The sequence below is a fragment of the Pogona vitticeps genome, chromosome 2 (assembly GCF_051106095.1).
Source record: "Pogona vitticeps strain Pit_001003342236 chromosome 2, PviZW2.1, whole genome shotgun sequence".
Taxonomy (NCBI): domain Eukaryota; kingdom Metazoa; phylum Chordata; class Lepidosauria; order Squamata; family Agamidae; genus Pogona; species Pogona vitticeps.
Window position 1 is genome coordinate 189,116,100 of NC_135784.1, and position 14,767 is coordinate 189,130,866.

General features: G+C 43.3%; 1 protein-coding gene across 1 annotated transcript in view; it reads right to left on the reverse strand.

Moving 5' to 3' along the window:
- Positions 1-2,953: 2,953 nt before the first annotated feature.
- The window catches only part of FSTL1 (follistatin like 1), a 44,737-nt gene continuing 32,923 nt past the window's right edge, over positions 2,954-14,767 (reverse strand). Inside the window, exons 7-11 of the mRNA XM_072991702.2 lie at positions 13,753-13,871; positions 10,362-10,474; positions 9,336-9,446; positions 5,572-5,669; positions 2,954-4,581 (exon numbers count right to left, since the gene is read on the reverse strand). Of these exons, the coding sequence (XP_072847803.2) occupies positions 4,537-4,581; positions 5,572-5,669; positions 9,336-9,446; positions 10,362-10,474; positions 13,753-13,871 (486 nt within the window). The 3' untranslated portion in view covers positions 2,954-4,536. The remainder of the gene's footprint in view (positions 4,582-5,571; positions 5,670-9,335; positions 9,447-10,361; positions 10,475-13,752; positions 13,872-14,767) is intronic.

Here is a 14,767-nt window from a genome sequence, read left to right on the forward strand (position 1 = left end):
CTAGGAATAACACTTTAAAGGAGAATAGACGCTCAGAAGAGGTAGCAAGAGGCTCAAAGGATGGTAGGAAGAACAGTGTGTAGGGGAAGGTCAGGATGGATGTATATTGGTGACACCTCAAAGAAAATGCTTTACAGTAGGATGTCTGAAGAATAAGGCAGCATCTGAATCCTTTGGTTGGTGGGCTATAATCGCGGACATATAAACTTTGATCGTAGACAATGAGAGATGACATTCAAAGAGATAGGAAAGAAAAGCCAAAACCATGGGAAGGGTAATTGTAGCCGTAGGGAGATCACTTTGATGAGCGAATTTCTGGAAAGCAGACCATTTATACGCATAAAGCCAATTTGTGGCAGGTTTTCTTGCATGAGCAAGGATGGTGCTCAACAAGAGTGGATCCTCCATGCCGTGAGATGGAGAGATTGTAGGTCAGGATGGTAAGTTTGCCCCTGATGCTAGGTGAGAAGGTGTGTGTGGGGGGGTAGACAGATGGAGTGAGAGGCTATTGTTCTGAGCATCGTGAACCATGGTTGTCTTGGACACCAAGGGGCTATCAGAATGGCATTGGAACGGTCCTGTCACAATTTGACAATGGTGTGCAGGAGAAGTGGGATCGATGGAAAGAGGTAGAGAAAATGCGTATTCCGTGTTGCCATGAGAGCATTGCCGAGGGAGCCTCGACCCAGGCCTGCTCTAGAGAAGTACTGGATGCATTTGGTATTGCTCGCTGTGGTGAAAACGTCTATGTCTGGACGACCCCATTTGGTGCACAGTTGGAAAAATACGGTATCATTGAGGGACCACTCGTGCATCTGAGAGTTCAGTCTGCTGAGAGAGTCTGCTAGTTGGTTGCGTTGTGTAGCAATGTGCACCGCTATGGGGGAAAATATGGCGCATTAGGCACCACTCCCAAAATTGGACAGCAAGATACAGAAGAGGTAGAGTGTGTGTACCTCCCTGTTTGTTGATGTAATAGAGTGCTGTCATATTGTCCGTGGTCACTTGCACCGTGGTGCCAGCAATGAGTGGTTCGAAGACGCGGAATGCTTTGAAAATCGCAAGCAATTTGAGGTTGTTGATATGCAGACCTTTCTTGTAAGGGGACCAGGTTGCATGAACTTGCAGATCGTTGCAATGTGCGCCCCAACCGACAGTGCTGGCATTGGTTGTAATTTGAGTCGTCAATTGGAGAGGTGCAAATGGTCTGCCAAGAAAGAGGTTGGCCAGGTGATCCACCAAATTAACTGAGAGGCGAGTTCAGGAGTGACCTGCAGAAGCATTGTGGGTGGATTGTGAAGAGGGTTGAATAGGGAGAGGTACCATGATTGTAGCAAGCGCATTTTTAGTCAAGCATGCTCGATAACAGATGTGGTGGAGGCGATGAGGGCGAGGAGGCATTGTATTTGATGAACCATGATAAGCGCATGAGGCTGGAAGTGGTTGACAAGAGTAGTAAAGTACGTATCTTGATTGCATGTCCTCGAGATAGGCTCTTGTGTGACATGAGTCTAGCACAGCGCCTATGTAAGTAACCCTTTGAGAGGGAGTTAGTACTGACTTGGTGACGTTGATTTTGAGGCTAGTAAAGAGAGGGTGAGAGCAATGTCCTTCAGCCCTTGTACATGTGACTGAGCAACGAGTAACCAGTCATCGATGTACAGAAACACTGAGATTCCTAGAGTACGAAGGTATGCTGCTACAGGATCCATACATTTCATAAATATTTGCGACACAGTGGAAAGGCTGAACGGAAGGGCACTGAATTCGTAGATAGTGTGACCTAGGGAGAAGCAAAGAAATTTACGGTGATCTTGTCTGATGGTAATATGGAAGCATGTGTCTCTCAGGTAAATGACTGAGAACCAGTCTCCCTTTTGCAGAAGAGGAAGAATACATTCTAGAGTCACCAAGTGAAAACACTTTTGAATGATAAAATAATTGAGGTTGAGAATGGGCCGTAGACCACCGTCTCATTTCAGGATGAGGAAATAACAAGAGAAGAATCCCGGGTCCGAGGCACTTGATTGAAATGGCTTCTTTCGAAAGGAGAGATTGAATCTCTAGCTCAAGGGTGCTGGATGGTGGGGTTAGGATGGTCCGCAGTTGGGGAAAGGAAATGAACCCTAGTGAGTATCCAGTGGATATGATTGACAGAACCCAGTCTGATGTCTCTATGTGTTTTATATAAACATATGTGGCTTACAGATGGCAGAGGCCACAAAGGTTTCAGGATCTAAATCAGAGATGGCTTCTTGTAGTTGTTTTATAGCCTCTCTGCTGTTAGACTTACTCTTAAGAAAACGCTCATGATGATAGGGGGTTCTGTCACTTTTGGCTTGATGTACCAAATTGGAAATATAGCTTCAAAAATTTATCAAATCTGGTATATGGAAGTTTCCATGCCCAAGTCCATACATCAGGGGCAGGAATACACAACGCAAAAGAGTTGATCTCCTGCTTACCACACTATCAGGGCCGATGGGCAGGGGAATCAACCGCATTTTAAATTACCCCTTATAGGATGATGGAATTACTGTATATCCAGTTAAAAGTATGCATGGGAAGAAGTAAGGTCAGTTTCAATGAGACCCTATGCATTACAAGGTTCAGTCAGTCCTACATGTATTTTATTGACACATATAAACCTGTGGTGAAAGTAGAAAGAATCCCAGCTTTTTCCAGAGGGCAACTTTTCATCATAATATTTTCAGTAAAGACATGAGGGCCACGTTGTTTTAAGGCTACAAAAACCACCTCGTTATAAGGCTGCAATCACAGCATCACTTTCTGGAGATTAAGTTCCAGACAGCTCTGTACCTTCAAGTCCAACGGGCTTTTTGTCCAAGGATCAAGCTTTTCAGTACAATTTAAATTTTCTCAAACAGTCATTTCCAGAATCCCATTTTTTCCACCCAAGCACACATTAGAAAAAAAAACAAACAATAATGTGTTTGATGTGTATTTATACCAGTGAGAGGAGACAGAGTCCCCTGATTTTATTGCCAAAATTCCTGAACAGCATGGGACAGACTTTGATCTCACATCAAGATATTCAGTGGTCTTCTGCAGTTTCCTGCCCTTATTTGGGGAGCCACTTTTATCCTTGCACTGCGAGGGACAAGCTCTGCGAAAAAGATCTGGATCAACACCCTGCTTGCAAATCCCAGCTGTGCAAGCGTCCTTTGGGGAAATTTTGGCACCAGTGCCACAACTGGAAGCACCCGGGAGGTACACACAGCGGGTGCACTGTTCAAAACCGCCCACAGGACTGAGAGGAAACGCATGCATTTGATCTGACCAGTCAGCCACATGACAAGAAGGTGCTGCATTTTCAGAACAACATTACTGTTTCCTTCTGTCTAGTTAACAGGACTGACTCTCCGCTCCTACTGAAAGGAAGTTAAATATCCCTCTCTCGAGGGAATGGCCCTGCGAGAGATAGCAGGGAGCCTTCTTTGAAAACTCTCTTCCACTCTATTCATGCATAAGCTGTGGCTCTTTCCCCACCGTGGGCACTGGAATTCTCGAATCCAGAACAGCCGCTAATGTTCCGGATATCCTTGGTGCTGCACTGATTTGACTTCTTTGATACATGCAGCTATAATACAAAGCATGAACCCAGAAGTACAGCATTCTTCAGTAACTATAAATGATATCTATAAATCAAAGATACAAAAAGCTCAGTTAAAAGTCATTAATTAGAAAGACTCAGGGAAAGAATGTGATACGAAAATATACTGTAGCACCTTTGAAAAGAGAGGGGGGAAAAGAAAATGGGGTTGCTTTGGGGATTCACAATGCCCTGGGGTCACATTCTGGCTTCTGTCAAAGTGAGGCCGCTTGGCCATCTGTATCTGCTAGGACCCTCATCATGGTGCACAACATTCACCAAGCGAATCAAGAGACCCTGTGGGGTTTGAGGAGTTGGCTGAAGCAAGATATGGAGGTGGGGGGGGGGGTGAGGAAGGATGACACAAAAGGTCCCGTGTCTGCACTGAAACAAAAAAAAAAAAGCCAAATGTAAACATGGAATGTTGTGAGGCATAGCAATATGCTGGGGGATATATTATGAATGACAGGCACTTCCTCCCTAAAATCCTTCCCCTATGGCAGTAGTTGCAGACAAGTCATCCATTTTTAAGCTTATCAAGGTGATTCCTTGGGCCAGCTTCTCATCTCGGCACATACTCCCACTGAGAGCGAGCAGGGTCACACACAGCGGGGACGCTTCCTTTGGGTTCCATGGGCTGCAGAGTTGGAAGGGTTTACTGTCCCCCCCCCCAGTCCCCAGGCATACAGATGCTTATCCTCACGGCAGAAATCGTAACACGGGAGTGGTTTCTTTTAGATTTTAAAAAAAGAACAGATCATTTCTTTATCCCCCTCTCATTGCTAGACAATGTAAATATCTGTGACTGAGCAATAAGTCCTAAACACATTTGCATACTGAAATCGGCACTGAAGGAAGACCGGGTGGGTGAGTCAGGCAACGCACCCTGCCTTTTTTTGGACATCTTTGCCTGTAAACACCTCTTACATCTCTTTGGTGGTCACTTTCTTCATCTTCTCAGATGTCTCCTATACAGAGAGAAAGAGAGAGAGAGACTTAATTTTAGATTGCTCTGCTATGATTTTGCACACGGGCACCAAAGCAGAGTAGCTACAGATGAGTAAGTCCTCCTCTTCTGACTTGATCCACTTGACATGCTTGATTTTTTTTTAAACCAAAAAGGTAGAGACCACAGTTGGTGTTTGTTTCCTAGAATCTGTGCACAGAAGGACAAGTGCTAGACTGGGGCGCGACTAGTAAAATTGTGCAATTTTAAAAGACAGAGTAAGACTCTTGCACGTCTGCTTCCCTAACTAGTGTAAATACACATTCCTTAGCTGTGGCCCATTAGGAGGAAAGGTCCTTCTCTCACTCCTCAGTGACTTAGGGTCACTTGAGGAAAGTGAAGTAGAGTCAGAAGAGATAAAATACTTAAACCAATTGCTGGATAGCTCAGTGGTTTAAGGATCTGGCCACAGAGCGAGAGGTTGGCAGTTCGATTCCTCACTGGACCTCCTTGACAGGGGTTGGACTCAATAATCCAGAGAGTCCCTTCTGAGATGATGGTAATGATCCCATCAGGTGTAAGATGTGGAAGGACCAAATGTGGAGGCTGGACATGTTCTCAGTTATTTTTTAAGGGATTTCATACAGAACGGAAAAGTTTTGCATTCTTTGGCAAGTATGGAAAACAAGCCCCTAGCTTTTTAGCTGGCCAGCTAAAATAGTGCCTTCTACTAAGCCCATCTGCAGAGGAAGAATTGGGACAGACTCCTTCTTTCTTTTACCAGCCTCCTTGCTCTTCTCATGGATTCTTGCACTTGGGTTCTTTGATGCTCAGGGCAAGCAGGCAAGTTGCTAAATACAGATATATCTAACCTCTAGTTATCCCCAGTCCACCAAAGTATAGCTTCCACTAACTACAGATCCCTATGGAATTTCACTAGACTGATATTATTGAAATAATGCATTGTTGGCATGTGAATAATGCAAAGAAACCTCTATAGTCTCAGTCTGACCTGATGCTTTTGCAGCTCCTGAACGTATCTGGCCAGTTCTTCTTCAGTCAACTTATCTTCATGCTGCTGTCCCTGCAAAGGCACCTTCTGGTGGCTACCTGTGAACACAAACAGACGTTACATCCCTCGTGGCTGGCTGCCCTATTTCGAAGGTTCAAGTCCAAGTAGTAAGATAAAAATCAGAGCAAGTTCCGCCAGCACAGAAAATTTAAAACTGATTTTAGGATCTGCGGACAAGGAGGTACACAAAAAAGCACAAGATTCAGGCCAACTACACAACTAAGCACAGTGCTTCCAGGCAGTATCAACCCCAAGGAGGGAAACTGAAACAGGGCACCAGGCTTGGAGCTGTATTTTCCTAACTGACACAAGGTAGAGCTTTGGTGATAGCCATGCTCCTAAACAAGTAAGCAATGGGAAAGGGGGAAATATTTATTTGTTCACCTTATTGTAAAATTCTGCCTTTCTGCAAGATCCTTGCTGAGGATCATGGCTCACAACTATTCAGATATATCATATTATCTATGCTACAAAGCCTGTAAATATTTTCTGCATTTCTCCTTCTTCCAACTTCCTTCCAAAGCATGCGTCTCGAAGAAAAGAAAAGAAAGTCTTGCGAAGCATGGTCATAGAAAAAACCGTCTTGCGAAGCACCAAAGGGATCGCGAAAACTACTGTTGTGTGCACTCTCACCACCAGGACACTAAATAAAAAAGCTCTCCAGTGGTGAATATCTGGCTCTCTTTTCCAATCATTGCTACAACTGGCTAAACAACGACCAGCACTTTTGACTTACAGCATCAAAAGCCCAACCATCTCACATGGGGGGGGGCAACTGCAGGACGCAGGCGTTTCACTGGCAACCTCCTCAGGTGCTATCTTTGGGGACCTGCTTCTTCAGGATGTAATGCATATTAATGTACTTGTGAAGGCTTTCACGGCTGGGATCTGATGGTTGTCGTGGGTTTTCCGGGCTCTTTGCCCGTGTTCTGAAGGTTGTTCTTCCTAACGTTTCGCCAGTTTCTGTGGCCGGCAACTTCAGAGGAGAGGAGTTAGAACTCCTGTCCTCTGAAGATGCCAGCCACAGAGACTGGCGAAACTTTAGGAAGAACAACCTTCAGAACACGGCCAAAGAGCCCGGAAAACCCACAACCACCATTAATGCATATTACTTCACTCACTTTTTTAAAAATAGGCAAACAAGCCCTGTTGCATTTCGGGAACTCTCCTGTTCATGCTGCAGAGCGGAGCCCTGGGGTTTTGCCCTCATGATACCGTTGTAACTCCCAGCAGTAACTAGTGTCTCAATCAATGTAGTGCTTCTTCTGGTAGGGGGCCAGGGGCCGAGGCAACCCTTCCTGAAGAGGGCGCACACAATACCTTTCCCTTTCCCCCTTTTACAATCAGCCCCTGCCCGCCCAGGGCTAGGCAACACCCGACAACTACTTCTCGTTAGGTCCTCCATGCTGCCCTTTGCTCTTGACAAGCCGTGCTTCCACAGATGCAGGAGATGAGATTTCCTGTAAGCGTATTTATGATCGGACTACAAGGGAGGGTCAATGGTGTGAATGACAACATGTGACCTCTGCCCTTGATCTTTGGTGGCTGCCAACCGTCTGCTTTAAGGGTCCCCATCCCTGCCTCAACAAGCACAACCACTCCAACTAGTTGCTGACCTCTGCAAATTGTGTGGTGCTCTTTGAAAGTGTTGCGCTCACCTGTCAGAATTCAATGCATAAACTGGTATTATAATAAACAGACGATTCTATTCATACACATCAGGTTTCAAACGATGGGCAAGTCCTTACAAGACTTTCTAAATCTCAGAACTGTGTTCGGCATTCTGATACAGCCAGATCATGTCCTCTGTGGGGTGCCCCCCCTTTCTCAATACAGTTCAATTTAAATTTCAAGTTATCCCTGTTCAGTCTATCTTGAGATCATTCACATAATCATCCAAGCTTGAGAGTCTCCCGTTTCAGTTCAAACTATAACGCCTTGTCTCTGTTTGGTGTTAATTGCCAGCCACTTCATACAGTCACTGAAAATTCTCCCCATTCATGGCCTGTGTGACAAAATTCATGGCCCTTTGCCATACCCTTAAGCCAGGCTCTTTCAGAGGCAGTTAATGAAGAAAGTGGTCAGTCCTGGAGGGACAGACAAAGTCTGCCACCAATATAAAACATGACAGATGAAAGGAGAATCAAGCATTTCCTCCCTTGCAAATCTTCAGTGAGACTCAACAGACAGCCCACAGGAATGGGCTATGAGACTAAAGAACCACAGACCGAAAAAAACATACAAATGCTGGCTTCTTCTGAGAAAGGGACCAACGAGAGGAAAAGGGATTCGACTCGCACAATAATAGATGCTATTGAGAAGGGTTTTGGCAGAGCCACGACATAGACTTACAGCATTCAAGTCCTGCTGAATGGATGCAGATTCTAAGGAACCAAGGAAACGGCCTGCTGCAGACTTGATAATTAGATTACAGAGCCCATTGTTGGGATATGGCACCCTCTCCTGGCCATCAGAGCTGGACGGCCTCTGATGCAGAGGGATGGGGGGGGGTTAAATCAGTGGTTCTTAACCTTGGGTTACTCAGATGTTTTTGGACTGCAACTCCCAGAAGCCTTCACCATCAGCTCTGCTGGCTGGGGTTTCTGGGAGTTGCAGTTCAAAAACACCTGAGTAACCCAAGGTTAAGAACCACTGGTTTAAATCAACCTGTGTTGTCTTTCCTCGTCCTTCTACTCCTGCTTGGCCTTGGCTCTAAAGAAAGGGAGGAGCTATTGTTTCCTCCTAGGTCTCCCACTATCTTGTTGTATATCCACTGCTGGGGGCGAAACAGTCTCATGGGAAGCTTCTTCCCTCCAAGAGACATCCTGGCCTCTAGCCACCGGGGTGGACCAGCTCGATGCTTTTCTTTGTAGCCGTTCAAAGCAGCTTGGCCTTCCCCCATGCTGGACACGATGCAGAGAGGATGGGTGCTGCTGCATACAAACCTCAGAGCTAGGGGTTTGCAAAGAACAAGCCAAAATCTTCAGAGTCATCCTACAAGGTTTTGTGCTGGTCATGGGCAGGGAGGTGAGCAAAGGAGGAAGCCCAGTCTGTTCTATGATTTTGCACTCTTTTTGTTTGTTTGTTTTGTTATGGATCATTATCTACTGTATATTTGTTGATTACACGTTACTTTTCCCACTAGGTAAACTGGTTGCCAATGGCGTTCTGGTGCACGAAGCTAAACTGCTGTTTCCTGAACCTCTTCTCAACCCCTTTTGCAAATTGCAGTTCTGAACTGGCACTTGCCTTTTCAGACCCTCCCTGTCATATGGGTTACAGCAGAATGTTTTTGTAGACTTTCCCTCTCTTGATAGAAAAAACACACTGTTCAAAACGTCCACAAATCATTGAAAAAGGGAACAGAACTGATTGGTACAGAGTAGGGGAAAAGTCCATGGGCGGTACTATTTGTCATTGAATTGATCTCAGACCAAAGGTGGTTTGTGTCATTTTGATCGGAAACTTGAACTGCATTCAAGCTCATTTAGATACGGAAGGGCAAGCTTAATCTGAAAAACCATGATTCATGCAAAGCAAATTTGCTGCAGAATGTTCTGCTCCAAATTGGCACAGGAGTTTTGTTTTGTTTTGTTTTGTTTTTTTAAAGCACACCGCTGACTGGATAGCCTAGATGCAGGTTTGGAACAAAGGCAAAACTATTTTCCTCTCAAAAAAATCTGGGATTTTCCAGTTGTACATACCCTCACAGGTCATGGCTGTACACACCCAGTTCCCACATGCACAGACACAACGATTACATTCCACCTGGGTCTCTGCTCCATCCTCATACGTTTCATCTTCCAGAGCACATTCTGAAAAGAGTACAAAGAAAGGAATGGTCTTGAATGTACCTGGAGGGAACTGAGTTCGAGGTGCTACCCAACCATTTTCCAATTTAATACATATCTTGACCTGTCAAGCAACTCCATTGTTTCACCTGCTAATTCAACAGATTTCCACCACAACAATGGGACAGATTTGAGAATTACCCTATGAGGATGCTACACTAAATTATGGGAACTTGTGGCTTTATTCAAGCCAGCTGGTGACATATTTTTAGTGCTGGAGCTGGCTAAAACTTAACGACTGTCAAAGCCAACATGATTAATATGGGTAGGATTTTGAGGCATGTTTCTAAAATAATAAAGAGCTTGTGATATCTTAAAAGCCAAAATCCTATTACTTAGTAGAGTAAATTGCACTATAATAGGCCCACTTATCCAATGGGGATTTAGTGAGTCAATGCCTCATGTTCCATCGATTCAAATGGGTCTACTCTCCCTGCAACATGTTACACTAAAGTAAGTCACAATTAGAGTGGATCCATTTAAATCAAAAGAACTTACAGAAGAGCTGACTCACAAAATTCGAATTGATTTAAAGGGCCTACTGTAGTGCCATTTACAACAACAGTTTACAGTAACATTTACAGTTACTAAGCAACAGGATTTAGGCCACTGACAACCAAATTTGATCTGGTAAAGTCATTCACAGACCACCCACCTCTCTTCATCTGATGATACAGGATGCAGTCCAAAAACACTTGACACAAATAAAACTTGTTCATCTTTCAAATGCCACAAGATTTTTGATTTTGTTACAAAAACACATCTACTCCCCTGGAAATTTCTAAAATATTTACTTCTACCCCTAAAACACTTTGTTCTGTCCACTGGTGTTTTTTTGGGGGGGGGCACTTTATTGTTGTGCAGGAAAGGAGATCCTACTTTTTTCTGGTGGGTTGAAGGCTGGATTGAGGCACTTTAAGAATTCATTGAAGCTAAGCTTCCAGTCAGCATTTTCATCAGAGAGCTCAATGAGGGCATCTACGCAGAGTCCCCTGGAAGAAAAAAAAAACACTGATATTATCACCAGTTCAGAGCTCATTAGCCCCAACATAAACTCCAAGAACATCACAAGAAACAAGGAACAATTAACATTGTCAAGGTTTGACATTTAGTCTGTTTAAGAGTGCTAGAACAATTATAGGAGGTTGTGACGATTGCCCTACATCACTCCGGTCCCTAACATATTAGTGTAATGATGTTTTGGATGAATTGTTCCCTGCATATTTCATTGTTCATAAGGGTAAACTATAATGTTTCCCCCATGAAACAAACTTTTCTTAGGGGGGAGGTATGTGATGATTGCCCCACATCACTCCTGTCACTCATATTCAAGATCTAATTTGCATGAGCCTATGAGAGGAGTGGAGGGGCAGAGTCAGGGGACATAAGAAGGTTTGGCAGATAGAAGTTGCAGAGAAAAGGAGAGATAGAAGTTGCAGAGTGAGAGAGATAGATAGTCAGGAAGATAGTGAGAAAATATACTAATAGAGATAAGGTGGTCAAGGTTAATAGAGCAGGTGGAAAGATATATGATATTTTAATTATTTGATTGTATGCACTGAATAAAGAACATTGTGATTCTGATTTAATTTAATACACTTCAATAAGTAAGTTCTGTTGGCAGTAACCAGACAAGTGTCTGACTAAAGTCTTTTACATAGGAAATCCACTGGTGGCAGTGAGAAAAAGAGGGAATGTCACAATTGATACCTGCTGGTGGGAGGACACTGCATGAGCTGCTTTTGTTTGGTGAAACAAGAAAGGGGCCATGTGGTAAACGTCAAAGAGGTTTTAAAATAACTGCCCTAAAACTGCCGTAACAGTATTATACTTTTAAACTTATGGCATGTAAACATTGTTTACTACAGTTAGATCCAGCAAAGCAAAATCACTGAGAGCATAACAGTTCTCTGGCAACTTCCTGCTCCGTTTTGCTTTTCAATGTATACATAAGAGATATGAAAATAGTAAACATCGACACTTGATGAGTAATTGGTGTAAATACAACCAATTAATGGCTTCTGAGCAGCTATATGATGCATGTTGCTTATTTCTCTGCTTGTTAGCTGTCACAGATTCTGGGAAGCAGAGAAAGCAAATAATTGTCACTTAGAAGTGGGAATAACCATTGCTTTGTAGAAAGCTCGATAAGCAAAACTTAAAATATTTATACTTAAGGTACCCAGATGAAATTTGAAATGCTTGCCAATGAGTGTCTGATTTCATTCTGTGAATAACCCTTTACTGGGATAATGTCAGCTATGATGAACCACCAGCTTCTGTGATGTGCCCTGTAAGTCTGCCTTTAAGATGGTCTGTAAGAGTACCTCCCTGCAAGGTCTGGCAACATTTGTAATAGCTGGATCCTGCTAAAATAATTCATTTGAACATGTGAAACAGCCTCTTGAAAGACCTGCACTTGGTGACAGCTGACTCAAATAACAGCTTTTAAAAGCTAATAGGTTAATTCAATTATTCCCTACTACAGTAGATCCATTTAACGGCTAGGGCGCTTAGAGAAATTCAGTTTATTTAGTAAATCTACTCTGTTTATGACTATCAGCTAGATTTAGCTGAATGGCAATGAAAACAATGTTTGATTTCTTCTCACAGAGGTCATGAAGAAGATATAGTGGTCTAGTGTGTGAATGAGAATGTTCCCCTTCCTTGTGAGTCCACTAGTTCACCAGCCAACAATCCAGACACGAGAACACACCTAGCCTTGCTCAAAGGTAGACAGGAACTTTTTAAATTGGAAAAAACTAGCCTGAGGATCTGGGCTAAAAGCCAGAAACTATTGTCAAAATACACAAGTAAGGAAAACTCTCCATCCTGTCTGCCTGGCAGTAGCCAATGGTTCAGATGTTGGGCTGTAATACAACCATACCCCAAGATGGTGGAGAAGAGACTTTGAGATTCCATAGGTGATGGAAAAGGAAGACAACCAGCTTCAGGGCTAAGAGCAATCAATCCCCAGTTCTCTCCTAACAACAGGATAGGAGTTTTGGACAAAGGAAGGGAGAATTCACCCTGAGCCCAAGGGAAAGACTGGGGCAGGGAATGATACGATGAGTGGAAAATATAGAGGTGTGGGTCTGCAGCTATTGGCTATTAGAGGAGATGGTCACTAGATAAGCTTCTAAAGGTGAAAAGGAGTACTCATGCACAATGCACAGTGGGACTGCCATGTTTCACAGGTTCTTGCAACCAGGACTCAGGAAGCAGTCTCACATCACAGTCTGAAACAATGCTATAATCAGTCCTGCATTTGTCTCCAATAAATAATTTAAGGAAACTCCCAGAACTGGACGATAACTTGCTCCACACTTGGGGTGGAGGAAGCAGAAGGAAGGCAAGCCTCACTGAACTCTTCAAAGTCTGAGAAGGTAAGAAAGAGGGAGCCAAAGGGGGTAAGACCAACCTTGACGTGGCTCAGGACCCAAACATCACTCTGATGTTTGGGCTATTCCCTTTTATTTTCTTATGGTAGAGGAAGAAGAAAAACACTCCATTTATCCCCAGTTGTAGATGCTCAAGACCCACAGGGCTAGACACCTGATAAAAACAATTAAGTCTCTACTGGGTAGATAGAGAACACTTATGCCTATACACCAAGACACCACAATGAGAGTAAATATCAGGGTTCTGGACCACTATTTGTGACTCTGTAAACTTAAGCAGCCACTGAGGAACTCCCTGAAGAGATATGATATATATCAATTAAATAAACAACAATGTAAGAATTATAGGAAGGTGAGGGAGGATTGATTGTGACTGCAGAGAGCTGTCACAATTTCCGCTGCTAGTGAAATTTTAAAAAGCTTGCACACAGAAGAAGTGGCTTAGTTTAAAGTGTAATTAATTGAATTAATTTAGAAATGATTAATAAAGTCAAATTATAAATGGCATTGATTATTTCACCAGAAATATTTAAAAGCAAAACAGCTTTGGAATCTGTTATAAAGTGGCAGCACCAGCTGTTTACCATTTCCCTTTCTGCCAATCGGCGGCTCCAAATCTCACATATATACGTGCCCAGCTGCTTTCCCAACCACTGAGCAACAGAAAGTGGACCAGAAATTATTCCGCCAACTCTTTTGCCCCAGTGGATAAGAAAGCAGACATGACTTGGAATGGGAAGAATGGAGACTTGAAATGGACCTCCTTTGGCTATAATTCTATTTTCAGTCTCCTGAGTCTGCTTTGCAGGAAAAAAAAATTAAACAGACATCATTTGTAGTTTGAAATTCATCTCTTAAATTCCAGTTACCTGAGCAGTTTATTTGTCTCTTGATCAACATAGGTGGTGATGTTCACAGCTGTCTCATTTTGTTCCACAAACTTCAGCAACTCACTGGAGTCCAGGCGAGAATCCCCATCATCAAAATTCTGTAAGAAACAAACAAACAAACAAAAACTGGCAGTAAAGCAGTAGTTTCCACCCTGCAAGGTTCACAGCCACTAAGATAAAAATTCACATACTTGGCTACCAAGAAACCTCAACATGCAGCACACACACTCCATAAGAACATGCAATTTAATGTGACTCGGATGTGTCATCGCTGGATCATGAATCAAGCAAGGACCTCTTGCCAGATTTGTTGGAAAGATAATCAACCGCTTTGTCTATGAGCTGCTAATGGAAAGCACCATCCTCGTTTACACAGGTCTGATTCCAATGGTTTATGTTTTTCTGCATAGGCCAAGCTCTTTTACCTTATATGTGGAAGTTTTCATTTGCATCATTTCCAAGTGAAGTGGTTTTTTAAAAATATATCTTTACTAAAATCAAAACAGAAGCAGGGTTCTTAATCCTTTTAATCTAGAAAGTTAATTATCCTCTCAAAAGCAAAAATGGTTTGGTCTAGCACAGTCTATCTTAAGTGAGCCCATGTTCCCTTATGGTGTGCTTATTGTTTCCCTCTGCATTGTTCCTGTTTTGCTCACTTGAACGTCTGGTAAAAGTCTCTGTGGCTCTTTTATACCAGTTGTAAAAGTGCCAGCGTATAAATTTTTCTGCCACTTTACCAGCCACTGACACTTACAGGCCAGAGCAGATGTCAATGGAGAGACTCGTCTGGGGAGAAAACTGGCTGGAAGGGACTCGTTCATGCTTGTGATATGAATGGATGAACGCACAGTCTCATGGCAAAGGAGTCCTCTGAACTAGAGCCACTCTGGCTTCCTCATCACAGACTGCTGCAGTTACGTCCTGAAAAAGCTTGCTCTTTTCCTGTTTTGTTGTCATTACTATTTCCATTTATTATTTCTTTCTACTTAGAACG